At 47.9% G+C, this 18994-nt stretch overlaps 1 protein-coding gene across 1 annotated transcript in view; it reads right to left on the bottom strand.

The window, feature by feature from the left end:
- The window catches only part of LOC119446853 (alpha-aminoadipic semialdehyde dehydrogenase-like), a 71752-nt gene that overhangs the window by 21470 nt on the left and 31288 nt on the right, over window positions 1–18994 (bottom strand). The window contains exon 5 of the mRNA XM_037711429.2: window positions 2775–2951. Within this exon, the coding sequence (XP_037567357.1) occupies window positions 2775–2951 (177 nt within the window). The remainder of the gene's footprint in view (window positions 1–2774; window positions 2952–18994) is intronic.

The raw sequence follows: 18994 nt of genomic DNA, 5'->3' as shown, positions 1-18994 counted from the left end.
CAGAAATAGGTCTGTTATTAAGAGAATAGTCAAACTTCAGTGGCATTTTCTTTCTCGTTATGCACATGGATACCGTTTTTTTTTTTCTGTATTAAGCACCATTCCCCACTTGCGCACCACTTCATGACATCGTTTAGTGCAGTATTAAGTAAGGCTTGATCAGAAGGTGAGTGAATCGATTTATAAAGCATGCAGTCATCAGCAAACACACTAACATTGGGATCAATAGCAGAAACTATATCATTCACATACACTAAAAAAAGTAAGGGCCCAAGTACACTGCCTTGAAGAACACCTGAGGAGAAAGGAAGAGGTGAGGACTTCTACAAATTGTGTATGGTGTTTGAAATAGCTAGAGGAACTTCAATTATCTTAAGCTTGAGAAGCAATTTATGGTGCAGAACCTTGTGAAACATCTTACTAAAATCAAGAAAAATTGTGTCTACTTGTCCTGAGTTACCTAAAGTAGTACTGAAATTATGAATAGTCGTAACCAATTGTGTTATAATTGTGTGACGCGTCCGAGTGATCACGTACTGGGTCATGTAGTCGCTATCTACCTGCGGAAATAAGTGGATAGCAGTCACTACCAACTTCACGACCCGGTACGCGATCACTCAGGCACTTCCAACCAGCTGTCCAACCGACGTCGCCGACTTCTTGCTCGAAGACGTACTTCACCACGACGTTCCTCGACAGCTCCTTATAGATGGGGGCCGCTATTTCATTTCGAAGGTTGTCCAGGACCTATTGCTCTCCTGCGCTACAAAGCACAAGTTGACAACGGCGTACCACCCTCAGACTAACGGCCTCACAGAGCGTCTTAATAGAACTATCGAAGACCTGCTTGCTATGTATGCTTCCGCCGACCATCGTGACTGGGACGCTGCTCTGCCCTTCGTAACATTTGCTTATAATTTCTCCTGACATGACTCGGCTGGTTTTTCTCCGTTTTACCTCTTGTACGGAAGAAATCCCACGCTGCCATTTGACACCCTCCTTCCCGCCGTTCTCGACTCGTTGTCAGAATACGCCCATGACACTATCTTCAGAGCTGTAGAGGCACGCCAGATTGCATACCTGCACCTTACCGCTTCACAGGACAAGCAACGACTCTTCTATAATGCCCGCCACCACGATGCCCACTTCAGCCCTGGCGATAGGGTCCTTCTTTGGACATCGTCACGGCGAGTTGGCCTTAGCGAAAAGTTCATTTCGCCTTAATCTGGCCCGCACCGGATCTTGCACCAAGTTACTGACGTCACATATGAAATCACGCCCCTCGATTCCACCACATCTTGACCTTCCACCGATGTCGTACATGTCACCCACCTCAAGCGATACAACTCGGACGATCTAGTCAGCACCGGGATGGCGCCTTCGCCGCCGAGGATCATGTTTATCAAGCGCTGCTCGAGATGAAGCTGAGTACAGTACGGAATACGACGACGCTCTCTGATGGTGCGCGGATTGGTGTTGCCATCTTGTATGTTTTGCATGCCAGTGGCCACATTGCAAGTATCCCTGTAAATATATTTTAAACCTGTTTCCCCATAACAATAGAAAATCCTGGCAGGGGCTTAAAGCTGTGTTAGTGTTTAATATCTGAAGAATGTGACAAGCGACAATGTGCTCAAGCAACTTACATCAGGCGGATGTAAGAGAAATGGACGATAGTTCCTCACACACAGCAGCTCTCGTTCCTGTTTATAAGAAAGAACTTTCACTGTAAGCCAGTAAGAAGGCAACGAAAAAGATGATAATGAGGCACGAAAAATGAGTTTTAAAAATCGCTTAACCTTGCCCTCGGCCACGCAAAGCTTGAAACAGCGAAGCTGGGCGATCGAAGCCCAGCATTTTCTGGAAGTGCCCGAACTTTTAATCTTATTACTCGTGATGATAATTTCTTCTCGCGCGTCTCAGACTTACGGCCATCACTGCGCGTTGCATAGCACAGCTTGCAACACCGACACCGCGTTCCAATGCCGACACCACGTTCCACTGCGTTGCAATGCCAACAACGCGTTCTAGCAGACCCGCGCCGTGAATGCATCTCACCCTCTCGCTCTCATTTTCTTTCTCTCCCTCGCGAGCATAGCGCACGAGCTCGTGTGAATGCACCAGCTGTGGACGAAGACAACACTCAAACGCAATCATATGGTTCACTTAAATGCATGTTCTGCAAGCGTGGCTGTATAGCCTAGTGCATACGACGCTTGCCTTGAGACCATGGATACGCGGGTTCGAATACCGCCTCGGCAAGAAAGTTTATTGCTTTTATTTCTTGTAGTTTCTTGATACGAACCACAAACCACAAATTACGGCTGGCTTAAAACAGCTTCGCTGTTAAAAATGTGCCAGAGGTTTTGCATAGCAGCACAAGAATGCGTTTGGGACCAACAGAACATTCGGGGTCCAATCTAAGCAACATTTCAACTACACCTTCATAGGATACAAAGACTTCATTATCAACCGATGGATTGCATTGGAACTCAGGATCATCATCCTTAGAAAACATGGAATGTACATATGCATTAAAATGTTCAGCAATAGATTTGTGACATGTGACAACACTTTCCTTAACAAGAACATGATCTATACGCTTATGAGAGTCTCGAATGCGACTCCAAAATTTCTGCACCTTAACAGAGGCACAAGACTGCCAGATGAAGCATGCTGGTTCCATCCCTTTTTTTTATACCACTCAGCTATGATGGCTGCAAGATGTTATCATACAGCTTCTGAAGATGTTGGTCAGAAAATTGTTTTCTCACCTTGCCACCACACTCAATGCGGCCACCAGACTTGACAGCTTCGGCAACAGCTTCCAGGAATTCCTCCACTGCACGCTCTGTGTGGAGGGGCCCACATAAGGTTGACGAGTGCAGAGGGTCACCCAGCCGAACCTGGCTGTAGGCATTCTTGAGTCTCGACAGTACTTGGTCATATACCTGCACAGGTGACGCAGTGCTAGCACTTTAGTGCCCCCCGATTGGCAAACAAGTGACAACAAGTCAGGTGTTCCTGCAGCAGTTACGAATAGCAATAATGCCATACATATTTGGTCATATGTATTGAACATGGTTGTGGTGAAGTGCCAAAAGACGCCTGGACGACGAAGTGGCGTCGAAAACATGATGGCACGTGCACCGCAGCACCTGCATCATCCACAACAAGGATGACACCTCACTGCACGTGCGCTCATGGCGTAGCAAAATAACAAATCAAGAAGAAAACAAATCAAGGAACGCCGCAGAGCTGTACGCAGCTAATAACGTGTGGGTCAAACAGCCCACAGAAGGAGAAGAGGCCACGTCGACAGGGCAGACGGAGCTGAGAAGTGGAGCAAGGAAGAGGCGTTGGCTTGGGTCGGACATCAGTGTTCGGGAGCCCAACAGCTGTCGGAGGGACTCGGTCGAGCGCCAGCACACAAGGGGACCTCTTAACAACACGTCGTCCATTCCCATCAACCAGCTAACAAATAAGAGTCTGCGAGAGCTCACCTGCCATCTCCGCTCATGTAGTGCGTCGACGCACCACGCCAGCTTCGTGGGACACCAGTCAAACCGAGTGTGCTGTGGTGGTCGGTCTGAACGCTTTGTAGGGATGCTTTGTCCCACTTGCCCCCATGCCCTGTGTCCATGCATTTGCTCTTTTTATGTGTGATTGTTGCCATTCCTTTCTTGCTGCCCTCGGAGACTCTCACAATTAAGCCTGCTCCCCAAAGCACATTGTAACAATGGTACACATTACCACACAGATGCACTCACATTGTTGCAGTGCCCCCCTTAACCTCAAATGCTGTAGCCAAACGTAGCCAGAGAGGGTCGACCACCGGAGTACCATACCAGTTATGTATTCGTCTGTACTTTTCATGATCTTCTCCCTTGAAGTAAGGAAATCTTTTCCAGCTTTCTGTCACGTATCCAAGAAGCTGATCACTTTCCTTAATGAATTCAGGTACACGTAGGCACACGAGGTCGCATAATCTGCTGGCTACATGAACATCATACATGCAACCGGGACTACAAGTGCAGCAGTTCTTGCTTCTTAACATTGCTTACAGTTGCCACAATCTTCCATAATAATGGAGCAGTGCTGGCTGCTCAAAGAACAAGGCCAGGATGACACCCGTTGAAAACTCAAAGCTTAGAGTGGCCATTGTGATGCATCACACAGCTGCTGGCTTTGAGGGACCTGCAGGATCAGGCTTCCAAATAAGACTTGCAAGCCTCAAAGCCATAGGCATTTCAGTGGTGAAATATGTCTTGCAAAACAGTGCTCACTTTGGCAGGTTGACTAAAGCTAGACAGAGTAACAGTAAATGAGTACGTGCTATTTTGTCCTGTCCCATGCACGACCACTCAATTCACCAATATGTCTGCATTAGAAGTACTGGTCACCTTGAGGGCTAGACCTACAAGACAGGTGTCGCTGGCCTTGCAAGCCTCCCAGTTGCCGCAGTCTTGAGCACAAATCAGGCTGCTCAAAAAGGCTGGGCCTACAATGTGTTTCCATGGACCATCCTGGCCTTGTGAATTTCTCGCCATCGTTCTGAACAGCAAGGATAGACAGGAGCCAATGCAGACAGAAGGTGCCTCCCCCTTCGCATATGATGACTGCAACCCCATCACTCAACCACAGTTGCGGTCCCAAGTTGAGATGGCTGCCAACATCTTCCTTTTTAGGCCTGCAAAAGGTGGCGTTTTAAATGCAAGCAGTGGGGTGACCTTGCTCGTTTGTGCACGGGCAAGAACTCTGATGGCCACAAGCAGCCACAAGGCCAGGCCATGGGCACACCATAATGCACCAGAGAGGCAGCACCCGATTTCAACAGCTCAGATGGCAGTACTGTTGTGAACTTCTTGGTCTTGGAGATGATGAACGCAACAGCAATGAATCGGGTCGCATCACATGAATCACTCAAGCAAAAGGTGCCATGTATTATTGCGATAGCAATTATATGGACACTCCAAGCACATTTTTGCCATCGGCATCGCCGTGAAGTTCCGTATAATGTCCAAACATGGTAACATCGTCGCCGCGTGCCGTACGCTGTATGTGTGAGTGAAAGCTTGCGAGGGTCAGCCGATGAGCAGGGCTCAATCTCGCATGCGCACAGTGCTTGTTAATTTAGTTAGTAAGCAAATGTTAGCAAGTTTATATGGTCAATAAAACTAATAACCTTACTTCGTAAAGCTGTCCACTAATTTGCTATCGCAATCGATGTATCGCAGGCAAAACTGCGACTTCTGTCAGTGGAAGTTAAGCTGTTAGGTAGGCCGGTCAAAATGAAATTTGGCCACTGGTGCCGCAGTTTTGATCATGAACAAAACCGAATTCAGGAGCCGGTTTGCCGACATCAGCATCAAGTATCGGATGTCAGGGCGCTGGGATATTTCCTCCAGCTGTCATTCTTTGACAAAGCCATGGTCAATGCAAAGTTTGGAGGAAGAACAGCAAAATTCCATTGTTCGTGGTGGCGCAAGGGCTCTTTGGGTCGAAAATGAGCAGGAGTATTCGACATGCCTTTGGAAAAAGTTGTGAAGGTTCATCAGGTGAGCAGTGTGAACGAACCTGTCAGCCATTATCGCTTTGCTGACGGGACATTTGATGAAGTGTGCCTGAAGGCTATGAGACAGCATCTTGGTCCATTTGGTCATCAGTATGGGTGGCGCATTCCATTATTAAAAATGGATGGCACTGTTGCAAACAGTAGATGGCATCTCCTTGCTATCATTCTCATTAGCATTCCATTTCATGCGGTCCACCACAACAAATGTACCACATTCCCGACCAGACCTGTAATCTGCTCCGCACCAAGTGTGGCAGCCTCTATTGCTATCTTTACTGCCTCATCCAGTACTACTAGATCTGGTTCCTCCAGCAGCGCCAAAGATTCCGTGCACCAGGCAGTTATACAAGTTGTCAAGCTCCACACCGAAATTGCACTCTTTGGAGACCCGACGAAGGCTGGCCAAACTTGCATTCTCACTGCTACTTCGAGACCTGGAGTAGAAGCAGTAGCATTGCACAACAATGAATTGCTTTAGCAAGTAGTGTGCTGACATCAGTTACAAAGTTCTGACCAGTGACACCTCCGATAGCCTTTCCAGTTCCAACAGCCTGCGCAGAGGTCAGTACGTTGTTCGTCCGCCAGACACTACTTTTCATGTGTCTTGCACCTTTGAAACACTATACTGCTCCTAACGCTTCACATACTTGTTCTATTGCTGGCCACCTTTCCTGGTTCCAGTTTCGGATAGCTGTCTGCTGTTTACGGTGAGCATAGGCTTATCGTAAGGGGAAGCTGTTGGGGTGTGTGAACATCGCAATTTTCTCATACGAATTGAATTCAAATACTTAGCTTCAAATATCGAATCAAACATTGAATAATGATATGCACATGCATTTATTAGCAAGTTTGGTTTGTTGAAACATGCAGTTACATTGCCCACGGTAAGACAAGTAAGCCATTATACTAAAAGACTGACTCATGTCAACTAGAAAAATTTAGTAATTCCCACTGGCTGTTGTTGAGGTAGTGCATTTGCAAGAATATAGTGCACCACCAATATAATGTGAGGTATACTACATTATACTACAGGAACAAGGGAGAGGGCACCTTTATTGCATTTAAAAATGCGATTATGACTCAAAGAAAACATGTGTAATGCATCTGCACTTGTCTAGAGTACAGATGCACGGGGCATTAAAAAGATACGGACACAAAATCTGAAAATTTTACGAAAATGCTGAAAATGAATCCTCAGTGTGCGATTACACCGAAAAGAAGTAGTCACTTAGCTCATTTTTGAGCCGATGGCGTTATTTTTGGCGTTTTTGTGAGCGCGTGCCTCACCGCCCAACCCGTGGGAGTTGGAAGGCGTGACGTCACAACACCCTCGTCGGATAGCCAGCCGGCCGGCCGCGGTCATTTGAAGCGCGCCGCCGCCGCCATCGAGTTCTAGCACCTCTACCAGCGATGAGTACACGTCTGAAGACGAGGACCATTCCAATTTGGCAAGAAATATTACTGCTTACGGTTACCAGCCTTCTGCGTCAAGCGTCGAAGAAGAGCAGGCGGCCGTGGAAGTGCCGCTCAGGTTTTCGCGAACCGTAGAGCGAAAATGTCGCTCTGCACCATACACTTGTGCAAGAATTGTTATTTCCTCTGTAAACTTGTTTTCTCAAGAGCGCACGCAGGCGAGGTAGCTGCGGGGTACTTCAGCACTGCGTGGATGACTGTTTATGTCGTTGGCGTGAACAACTGCTGTGAGGTATCGGTACCTCCGAGACTCTCACGTCCACTTCGCCAGCCACCCGACAGATGGCAGCACCTGTCTGGCATTCTCCCCGGTTTCTACACTTTCATCCTGTGGAGAAGCAGAGCTGTGTTTGTGTCTGTCGCGCGCACTAGCCTTGTATTGTTTTACTATGCTTTGCCAACATTTTTAAAGACATCTATGCCTTCGTGCCCAGCCTCGTGCATCTCACCCCAGCCTCGCCCTCACACTGCTCAAGAAGGCTGCAAGTGAACAAAAACAGTACGGACACCTTTTCGCCTCCTCTTTTCAAATGCGCCGCTGATCATTTCTGCCTTGCGTTTTCGTGAGAAGACCGATGGCACAGCGTCAGGCTTTAGGCGATGCCTTTTGAGCGGCATGCCGAGGCTTTTCAGCACAGCTAGGCTGGTCACATAATCATCGTCGACGGAGTGAACCCGCGCAAATGAAGTCATTTTTAGAGGTCTCCAGACTGGGCATGATGGCTGACAGGCCGATATCCAAAGTTTACGCACGTTCTTGTCTCTGGAAAACGTGTGCGATCACATGTCACGACCGACGAAGCTGTTATAACAGCAATGTCTGGGCATTTCCTTCCGCCATGACAAACGCATCAATACCAAGCGACGACTGTGGGAAGGTGCATATAAGACACACCACCTGCGTGGAGCGCCGACGGCTATAATGTTTCAGACGGACCACGTGTGAAGATCGCCGAAAGGGCTTAAACAAACGCTGCAAGGGACCGACACCCCCGGAAACACTGCGACGGCTGTGGCCAACCTAGGCTGCGCGCGCGGTTGGGTGTTAAGACATCAAATTTCAGCTTCTGCCGGCGGCCGCATGGAGGCAAGGTGCAACAGAAAATCGAAAAAATATGTTTCTCGTTCTTTTTTTGAAAGCAGCTTGTATTCGTCATTTTCAACAGTTTAACCTTTGTTCCGACGCAAAAAACCAACCGCCAACTTTTGTGTCCGTATCCCTTTAATGCTGTGTCCACGTCATTCCTTTCAGTCCCATGTTCTTTTGTGTGCTAGAAACAGTTGTTACTATGGATTACCAACATATCCAAGCATATGCTCTTTCTAGAATAGCACATTTTAGCATAGTGTGTTGCACGCAGGCATCGTGGGAATGCTCCATTGCATAGCCCATTGCCTGCAAGATGTGCAGCGCAATTCCCGGGTTTAGCTCGGGTGTGCATTATGGTAACGAATTGGCCATCACTATATCCTGAAATGTATCAGGCATGTGATACGCTGCACAAAGGTGCAACATGGGCATATGGTGGGAAGCTGACATACACTCGAATCCGCCTTCAACGAATGCTGCTACAACGAAATTTCCGCCACAACAAAAATTTTCCAATTGCCCTTCAGCTGCTCATAGAAAGTAATACAAAAAAAAGTCTCCATAATGAAGGTGTTTTATTCGGTATTTCCACTTCAACGAACTTTTCGGGAATGAAACAGGGATTGAATTGAAATTGGAACTGCCGAGTAGTCAAATTAGAAGGCCCTTCCAAAGCTGTGACAATCGTATGTCTGCTCGAACGAGGTTTTCGCGAACGAAATCAAGTTCTCAGTACCGATTTACGCCACTGCAATCAATAGCCACGTGCTTGTCGTCACGCGCCTGTGTGAGACTGCACGCGATCACCACAATCGCTGCCGTTTTCTGTGGTGTGTGTCCGGTCGAAATGGCTACGCCAACGAAGAAGCGTAAATTTCTCTCTCCGAGGAGAAGGCACATATGATCGCCGAGGCAGAAAGCAGAAGGAAAAAATTTCGCAGTTTCGCCCGAAAGGCGAAGCATCAATTGCTATAGCAGATTAGTAGACAGCTTTTTGAACTAAGGAACGTAGTTTTATCGGCCGTATGAACTTGTAAACATTCGCTTGCTAACTAAATTACCAAGCACGGTGTCATGCGCGCACAGGTAAACATGAACACATTTCGCTAAATGACCGCGAAACTCTGTGTCAACACGCTGGAATGAGGAGGAGCGGCAATAGTAGCGAGCGAATTGAGCTCCGTGCAGTCTCTTGCTTCAACGCGAACTATACGTCGAAAGCACAGCGCACATGACTCTACCGTCACTAGTTGCACTTCGCCCACATCGCAGATTGCTTTGAAGATGAGGCCTGAGCGGGTGCGCACTTTGTGGACAGCGCAGATTACTTTCAAGATACGGCGGCCGCGCCGCATCCGCTGCTGTCAACATGATGCCAACGTCAACCCGCTTATGACAACTGACAACCTACACTACGTCAATGACAACCCGTTCGGCACACTGACTCCGGCGACTGCTTTGAAAGTAATGGATCCTTTTGACCATATCTTAAAAGTTATCAGAGCCCACGATAATGACATTGTGATGGCTCTTTTAACGGAATGTGAGACTCTCTTAACGCATTTGCTTGCCCTCTCACAATCCAGGCTGACCGACTTCTGGAAATAAAACTTCCGGTAAGTGCAAGCTTGCCAAATTTGCTGACTTAGTCATTAATACGCAATGAAATTGTGATAATTCAAACTGCTTCGTTGCGACGGTGCATGTGCCGCAAAATGCGTGTTTCGTGATCGGCTCGGCCGCAATGTACGAAAAATGCTGTAACAGCGATGCGAAATGCATTCTCTCGTCAAGTTGACACTTTATTGAACGCCTTCGGTACGTCTCAACCTTTGCCCCCACGCCATCGCGAAGATTTCCTGGACGATGGTTTTGGTTTCGTCCGCGGCTTTGCCGTTTGGCGTACGTATATACATACTACTTTCGTGTCAACGAAGTTCCGCCACAATGAAAGTTTTCGTGTGTCCCGTGAATTTCGTTGTAGCGGGACTAGACTGTATTTGCATAGTGAGGCTGCGTTACGGTGGCTAGATGGGTAGGTGCGCTGACCGGCACGTTTGGAGCGTAGTTCACCGCTTCTCCGCATCACGACACAAAATTGGCGCTGTGGTCAGTAGAACGGTTCCGCAACGCGCGTCGTCTGCTACAGGTGGCAGGCGGCAAGCAAAAAAAAAAATTAAAGCCCGTATTGGAATAGTTGTATGTCGTCTGTTCATGTCAGTTTCAAAGGTGAAGAGCTCCGGGTCACTCTTACTGTTTGCAAGTTCCTAAGTGGTGTGGAATGTTCCAGGTCGGAAAAATGACTGACGAGATTAGCGGCGGCATTGGTCCACCAAAGAAGACCACCAAGGAGACTTACTGCTTCACTCCGAACTGCAAGTGGGCTCTAAATTTGTGAAAAAGGGTACTGAAATTCACGAATCTGGCAAGGTCTCCTGACAGCGGAAATGTTCGCCCCGGGCTGCTCAGTAGCTTGCTCAGTATCGGCGATGTTAATGAGCTAGCGGTACACTGAAAAGCGTACGTCCACGAGCTCCTCCACGTTGGAAATTTGCAAGCCGCACATGAGGTGCTCAGCGCCTGCGACATCGAGCACCACTGTGCTGCTACGGGGAAAAGAAAAGTGACCCTGGGCTTATATTCTATATAGCAAGCTATGTAGCAAGGAAGTTCCTGCAAAGAACGAAGTGCTCCGATTATTCAACAGAATGAGTAGGTCATGGCTGTTGCTCCCTTCTGAAGCACTAAAAAAAACTGGTAGCATCGCTCGAAGACGCCTTCACGCTGTGCTTCAGTTTAAATGAGTTACGAAGGAACAGTATTGCCGACTTTGCATCCTTTCTGCAGATGAACCCTCCGAATTTGATCGGCTGTGAGCGGCACAAGAAAGAGCTCACAAACGATGTTGTGAAGTTCTATTACATGCCTTTAATTTCTTGTCAGGGGCAAGATCATGGTGCGCGAAAGCAACAGGAAGAAGAGGAAGCACCAGAAGCTGAGGTGTGTACTGTGAATAATCTTATGATGTGGTGGACCAACGTTGCGACCTTGCTGGCGCTAGGCTATTTATGTTGGTGCGTCTGCCGACTCAAGTTACAAGAGCTTTTCTTGTATTTTAAATATATTTATGAATCTAGTCCAAGACATATTGCTTTATTTTATTGCAACCAAACAGTGAACCATATGCACTTACCAACACAATTCGTCTCGTAACAATTTAAATACCGTAACTGAGGCAGCAATAAACACCAATAGCTGGATTTCTCGAAATTGAAACAGAACTTACTAAATATCGCGTAAACACATATACCGTATAAAACCATTGCAGTATTGTTTTATGCATGGAAAAAATGCATCTACATCTTTAATGCAATGGGCTGGAGCGCCGCGTTTATACCAATAAATGTGACCAATTGTCAAGCTAGAAAATTGACTTGAGCATATCGCGTTTTCTGACTAGAAGTCAATAACAAGTTCCCCATTCTGGCTTTCCCTACACTGCTCAAAATGGCATTATATAACGCGTAGTTCAAAGCTAGAGCAGAGGCAGCGATACTATCAAACACGCTGCTCGACGTTGCATGCAGCTGAACCGTTGTACTGTCCGCAGCGCCACTTCTGCGCCATGATGAGAGAAGCTAAGCTCGCGCGCCGATCCAGACGGCCGTGGGTGGCACATCTAGCCACCGTAGCTGCATGGACTGGCATCGCTGCTGAGGATGAACCCATTCCAGCTATACTACTGGGAGAAAGCATTATTGCAGTTGGATTCTTGCCCATCTCCTTTCGTTGCGCTCTATAAGCACACCCTCCCTGTTCGCAAGCCCATACCCCTTGTTACTGAGAGTCTGGCTTTCCCACAAAGCTTTGGCATTCGGTGGCTGAGCGTGCTTTACAAGCAAAATATGGTAATTATATTTCGGGGTTTTACGCGCCAAACCTACGATACTGTCACGAGACTGCGAGCAATGTGACAAAGATGACGTTGGCCACTGGAGGCAAGAAAACGGTGATTGTAAATATTGTCTTTCCGGTATCTTGGCAGTGCTGCAGCTCGCTGTAGGGAGTTTGTAAATATATTGTCAGTTATATCTTTTCCCGTGGCATTTTGGCAGAAGTACTGGGTACTACGCAAGACGTAACTCCGCAGCAGACGTGTCCTGGCAAGTTCCACCATGTCAACAGGCGGGGATACTGCGTCAACCGCAACACCGGCACCCCAGCCGGTGATCTTGATCCAACCCCGTGACCCAGGCTCTTTTTGCGGCATCGACAGCGTCGACGTCGATTAGTGGCTTGGGAATTACGAGCACGTCGCAACGAGCAATCGGTGGGACCCGACAGTGACACTCGCCAATGTCATTTTCTACCTCAGTGGGACAGCATGCGTCTAGTTTGACACTCACAAAACAGAGTTGACCAGGTGGGATCTAAGCAAGCTGAAGCTATATGACCAATCTGGCAAACCAATAGGCCGCCAGCACGCCACTTTGAAAGATCTCTCCTGTCGCGCTCAATATCCCACGGATTCGTACGTGTCATATATCCTTAACGTTATTGTCCTTTGGTGTATTTCACCTTTAGCATAGGTGTATTTATCAGGGACGCATGGGGGAGGGGGGCACTTACCCCCCACTGTCAGAAGTGTAGGGGCAAAGTATGCCTTTTGGTTCCCGCTGCCATCTGCAATAGCTCTACTTCGTGGGTCTTATCGCTACGATCAGGTTGTACTGCACAGTGCTTGTTTTCGCCACGTACTGATGCTATTCCCCCTGCCGGCACCTAAATCGCGACGTCACAGTGTTCCTGTGCAAGTGTCAGTGATGGCGGGCCCGACCTATCTGCGTGTATATTGGCACATGCCGTCACATATGAGCCATCTGCTGTGGCACATACACGCTTGGGGGTTGGAAGAAGAAGAGAACGTTCTTTTTGGTCTGGTTCCAGTAAAGACGTGGACTTCTGGCTGGCTCTGTTGTTTCACCCGCGACATTACTGGTGGAGGTGCTGGGTAAATGCACCTTCGCTCCCAAGTTTCTGCCGTCACTGCTAGCACCTCACAGACAGCCACAGCTCCCACAGCAAGAAGCAGCCGCCGCCTGCAAGGACTACCACCCGAATTCGTTCCCTTGTCGTCGAGACTAGAAACAACAATGTCAATGAACACTACAAACCAGGCGAGCCAAACCCACGATGCCCAGTATTCTCTCCTGCATGTTTTTAATGTGCCACAGACGCCCAGACCGTTCCACGGAGAGACTTTTGAAGATGTTGAAGACTGGCTGGACCACTTTGATCGGGTTGCCAGCATCAACGAGTGGGATCATGTTCGCAAGCTGCGGAGAGTTTACTTCGTGCTAGAAGACTGTGAAGACACGGTATGAGAACCATGAGGGTTCCTTTGCGACATGGCATGAGTTTAGCCAACAGCTCCGCGATGCGTACCGCAACGCCGAAAGAAAGGAGAGAGCTGAACAAGCCATCTTTTCTAGGAACCAGCAGCCCAACCAGAGAGTCTCGATGTTTGTCGAGGACATGCTTCGTCTTTTCAGATGCGCAGACCCTGCAATGCCCGAGGAAAAGAAGGTGCGACATTTAATGCGTGGAGTCAAGGAACAGCTTTTCGCCGGACTCGTATGCAATCCACCAACAACTGTGGCCGAGTTCGTGAGTGAGGCAACCACGATGGAGCGTACTTTCCAGCAGCGGTCGTCACGGTATGAACGCCACGACATCACGGCTACTGCGTGCTCTCTTGGGTTCGACAGCGAGAAGCAGGCCCTCGCAGACTTCATACGAAATGTTGTGCGTGACGAACCGTGGCAACTCCAAGCAGTGGCACCAGTGGGACCCCAACCACCCATGACAGCACTTTCAGACGTCATCCGGAGTGAAATCAGACAGGCGGTGCAACCACTTGCACCACCAAGACCTGAGGTCCCTGTGCTAACCTATGCAGCGGCATTGAGGGCTCCTGCACCACCATCTACAGATCCTATCATGCGTACAGTGGACCAGGCTACACATCTGCTCCCGGACACCTCTTCGCATCCACTATCCGGCTCAAGGTACCCGAGCGTACCTACGTATCGACCACCTGATCACTCAAGACAGAGCGCTACTAAGGCAAGTGTATGGCGCTCGTCGGATAACCATCCGCTATGCTACCACTGTGGCGAAGCGGGTCACGTGCACCGCGACTGCCAGTACCGCCAGCTAGGTCTCCGCGACTTCCATCCCGGCGCGGTGCCCACGTTACGGTGAGCGTCTCCGCGAAATCGAAGCGTATCTGACGGGCCAGCGAATTCCATCGACTGCTCAGCGCCGCCAATTGCGATCACCATCCCCTCGCCGGTCCGTGTCACCTAGCTTGCCCTCGTCGTCTTACGCTCCCCTAAGGAACCGCGACTTCTGGGGGTGAAGTCGCTTTCCAACGAACATTCCAAGAACCTCCCTCGACGCAAGGACCCGACGACGATCGTTCCGGTTTTTCTTTATTTTCCAACAGTACTAAGATTATTTCTGCCGACATCGCCGTAGTTGATAATCATGCTGTCACTGCCCTCGTCGACACCGGTGCCAATATGTACGCTGCAAGCGGGTCAGTCAAGCTGACCGGGCCCAACTGGGAACTTGTTCAGCTCAGCTGAACAAGTTCCCAGTCCTATTTTTATGTCCACTGCAGGACGAAGGCCTCTTCCTGTGATCTCCAATTACCCCCGTCTTGTGCTAGCCGATTCCAACTTGCGCCTGCAAATTTCCTAACTTCATCACTCCACCTAATCTTCTGCCGTCCTCAACTGGGCTTCCCTTCTCCTGGCACCCGTTCTGTAACTCTCATGGCCCACTGGTTATCCATCCCATGCATTACGTGGCCTACCCAGCTCGAGCTTCTTTGCTAGCCTCCAAGTTTCTGCCCCATATGTTAGCACCGGTAGAATGCAACGATTGTGCACTTTTCTTTTTAACGACAGTGGTAAGCTCCCAGTCAGTATTTGGCAATGCCTGCCGTATGCACTCCAGCCCAATTTTATTCTGTATATTTCCTTCTCATGATCAGGGTCCCCTGTGAGTAATTGACCTAGACAAACGTACTCCTTTACAAACTAGAGGCTGACTAGTGATCCTGAATTGTTGTTCCCTTGCCAGGCTATTGAACATTATGGTTGTCTTCTGCATATTAATCTTCAACCCCACTCTTACACTTTCTCGGTTAAGGTCCTCAATCATTTGTTGCAATTCGTCCCCAGTGTTGCTGAACAGGACATTGTCATCTGCAAACCAAAGGTTGCTGAGGTATTCGCCGTTGATCCTCACTCCTAAGCCTTCCCAGTCTAAGAGCTTGAATACTTCTAAGCATCCAGTGAATGGCAGTGGAGAGATTGTGTTGCCTTGCCTGGCCCCTTTCTTGATAGGTAACTTTCTACTTTTCTTGTGGGGAACCAAGGTTGCTGTGCAATCCTTAGATATTTGCCAATATATGCACGTATGCTTCCTGTACTCCTTGATTACGGGTTCATGTAAACATCCGGAAAGACGAAAAAAAAAACATGGCATCAAGAGGCCTAGGTCGAGAGTATTGTGCAGCAGCAAGCATAACTGTTGCTGAATTGTGATTGAACTTTTATTTAATTCAATCGAAATGTTCTAAACACACGCAACATTAATTTTTATGCAAACTATCCTTAAAATCTCAGTTTTACAACAACCGGTATGGGCACGAGAGTACTCCCTTCAGTCACCGAGGGAGATTGCCGCTCTCCCATGACCAAAAGCTCCCGTAAAGTCCCGCAGCGGCAGGGCCACTGTGTGACACCAAGTGCATCTCCCTCGAGATGATGGAGTAAGGAGAGAGAGATGAAACTTTTATTGGTGCCAGCAATCACGAGGGCGGCCGCAGCCTCCCTCCGCCTAGCAGAGGGCCGCGATTCCCTGGGTCTCCCGCTGCTGCCGGTTTTGAATTTTGCTGCCTTCGAAAGGTGCCGCCTTCGAGCATGCTCATAGAATGTGGAGTTAGGAGGAGTTTGTGGGTGCCCGTGTGACAAAGGTATAAAACAGCCCACACAATCCATAAATAAGATCATTTTGTCTTCTTGAAGGATTAGCTCAACTTCCTTTGTGACCTTCTGCAACACACGGTCACGCGAGCACTTTGCTGCCGGTCCTTGCAGCAAACCTTCACTATCATCGCCATAACAGCTCTGACAGTCGCACACAAAATGGCGCTGCGCGTTTACGCCAGCCTGTTTGTCATGCGCTACCTATACTAATCAAAACTGCGATGTGGAAAGTAGTTTTCATGCTCCACTACTGCTATAATAAATGGCTTCATGTATGTGGGCGGAGCTACACTTTTTCTACACCAGTAAAAAAAAAAAAAAAAAAGGCAACTTCCTACATTAGCTTCACTCGTGTAGCTAGTGTAGGTAAAAAAATTGCCCTGTGGCCTCGGCATTACAACTGCGCGCCAGCCACACAAAAGCCGTAAAACTGTTATCCATGTCACTTCAGGAGAAAAAAGATTCCGTGTTGGAAAGGTAAAACGTCACCAAAAGCCATTATCAGTAATTGGCAACACGTAAATGAAGCGCCGCGGGACCGTGAACTCCTGATAATGGTGTAGTTAACTGCCGATCCTTTGCAACATTGCGTGGCAGCAGCACATGGTGCAGCGTACTTGCCAACTCGTTGACAGGAACGCTTGAGAAAAATCGCTGAAACAGGCGACGTGGTGCTGCACGGACAACGCCATCATGTCATTCGATATCGCACAATATGCTGTTCATGCTGCACATCCTGGAGGCGTGCCTTGAAAGCACATGGCTTCCCAAATCTGTGCACGGCAGTAGCTCACTCACCTCAAAGGCCGTATCATCGTTGCGACTGGACTGGAGCAGGGCACGCACTGCTGTGCACCCAATTTGGTCGAGCTTCCATGCTTTTGCACTTTGAGTGTGACCTCTTTTTACCATGACTAGGTTCAAAGCGTTCGATGAAACAGTGCAGTGATTTAAATTACATCTGGAAGCAGTTTCAATAGGTAGGGTCGGAAAATCGTAAATGCACTGAAATGTGGTCGTTATAACCAATAGATTGTATCTGGGATCAACTGCATACCTATTTAAATGGGCCCTAAAACACTTTTCTAACTAATTGTAGAATGACCTAACTGTTAAAGGACGTCGTCTCACGAATTTCATGCAGCAAAAATTTTTTATATCCTTTACTAGTGGAGATATTGGAGTTATCGCACTAATTAGTTCCCCGTTCTCTCTCTTTTCATCTCCGATAGCGTGCTGGAAGTTACACAGCGGAGAAGCCAAGAGGCCAAAGCTCCGGCCAAAAGTCATGGCGGTGAAAGGGCTCATTGCGGCACCCTGTGGCGGCCACTACGCAGCACGCCACGAGGAGCAGACGCAACTATGCGCAATGAATAAATGAAATTATTTTTCTGTCTTTGAGATCGCCAACATTTTTAATTTCTTTGACTCAAAATGAGCAAACATGTATTACTGAGAACGCTCTTGCGATAAAAAAATCAGCCAATAGTGTTGGTCGGCCAGCTGCTTCCAATGTGACGGCATTGCGGGAGCGAGGGCAAGTGAACTTTTGCTGCTTGACACGAGGTGGTATATCCCCTGCTGAATGCAGTGCAGTAATATTTGGCTCGCAGCAGCCTCTACGACAGACTGGCAATGTTTTCGTACTATGTTCAAAAAGTGTTTCAGAGCCCCATAGGACTGCACGCTTATTAAAATAAGTACTATGTGTAATGCGTTCGTAATGCCTTCGTGTAATAATACTTGTGTAATGCCTTCGGGCCTTCAAGGTGATAAATGAAATGAAATCAGTTGCAAGTGCAGCATTTGTGTCATCTGCTTTGTGTTCTGTCTTTTCTGCGCTGCCCCTCAGAATTTAGTACTATTCTCCTTCTGGTAAGCTCTGCTTGAGTTCATGGGCTTCATTACAATATGGGTTTACTGTACTACTGTTTCAAACATTCAAGGTAGCAGCACTTGTTTCAGGAGCTAGAAATGTTTTTGAAACATTTTTCCACTGACACTTCTGGCCCCTTCAATAGGCATGGGCCTTGAAGGAAGAGTGGCAGCACCAAAACTCCAACAGAGGCTGAAATTTTGAAAACATTCGTCTGCAACCCCGTCTTGAACTTTTATTAAAAGGATGCTTCGCCAAAGAATATTACATCATTAGCCTGCAACAACTTTTAGATTTCTTTCGACATGCAGTGGTGCCCACTGACGAACTGAAATTTGGAGCATTTTTGCAGCAGCAAAATCTCAATTTTGAAGCAGTTTGGAGTACCCAAATACATATTTCGGAGCACACTGGAGCTAATAAGTGCCAAGTGCTGGACAAGTCCTTTGCTATTTCGAACACTTAAAATTGACAAGTGTTATTCTAGAAAATATTTCCTTGCTGTAAAGCAATGCTGTTCTGCCTCTAAATATATAAAAAGGGAAACCGAAATTTGAGTATCTCTTGAATTTAAATGGAGACAACAAACCTGTTCACACAGCATGTTGTAATTAGTTTACTTCAAATTGAGTGAAACCACTCAGACGTTGCCTTTTACATCTTATGAATTTTTCAATGACAGCTGCCACTCAGCCCTGTTTTCAGCAAGGCTCTACCATTAGTCAAAAACACCTGGCCAGACTCGTCATCAATGCTCTTCCGAGTCAGGCCAGCCTTGATAACCCCCTCGTAACGCTCAAGCATTGCTTTAGACGACACTAGGCACTTTTCAATGGTCTGCTTTTCCTCGTAAAGCTAAAGCCTCTGTTCAGCTACTAGCCGATTCACAACTGGCACCATCCAATAATTTGGACACTAGC

This window comes from Dermacentor silvarum, chromosome 3, assembly GCF_013339745.2.
Source record: "Dermacentor silvarum isolate Dsil-2018 chromosome 3, BIME_Dsil_1.4, whole genome shotgun sequence".
Taxonomy (NCBI): Eukaryota; Metazoa; Arthropoda; class Arachnida; order Ixodida; family Ixodidae; genus Dermacentor; species Dermacentor silvarum.
Note: the sequence above shows the minus strand (reverse complement) of the source record. Positions and strands in the feature narration are given on the sequence as shown.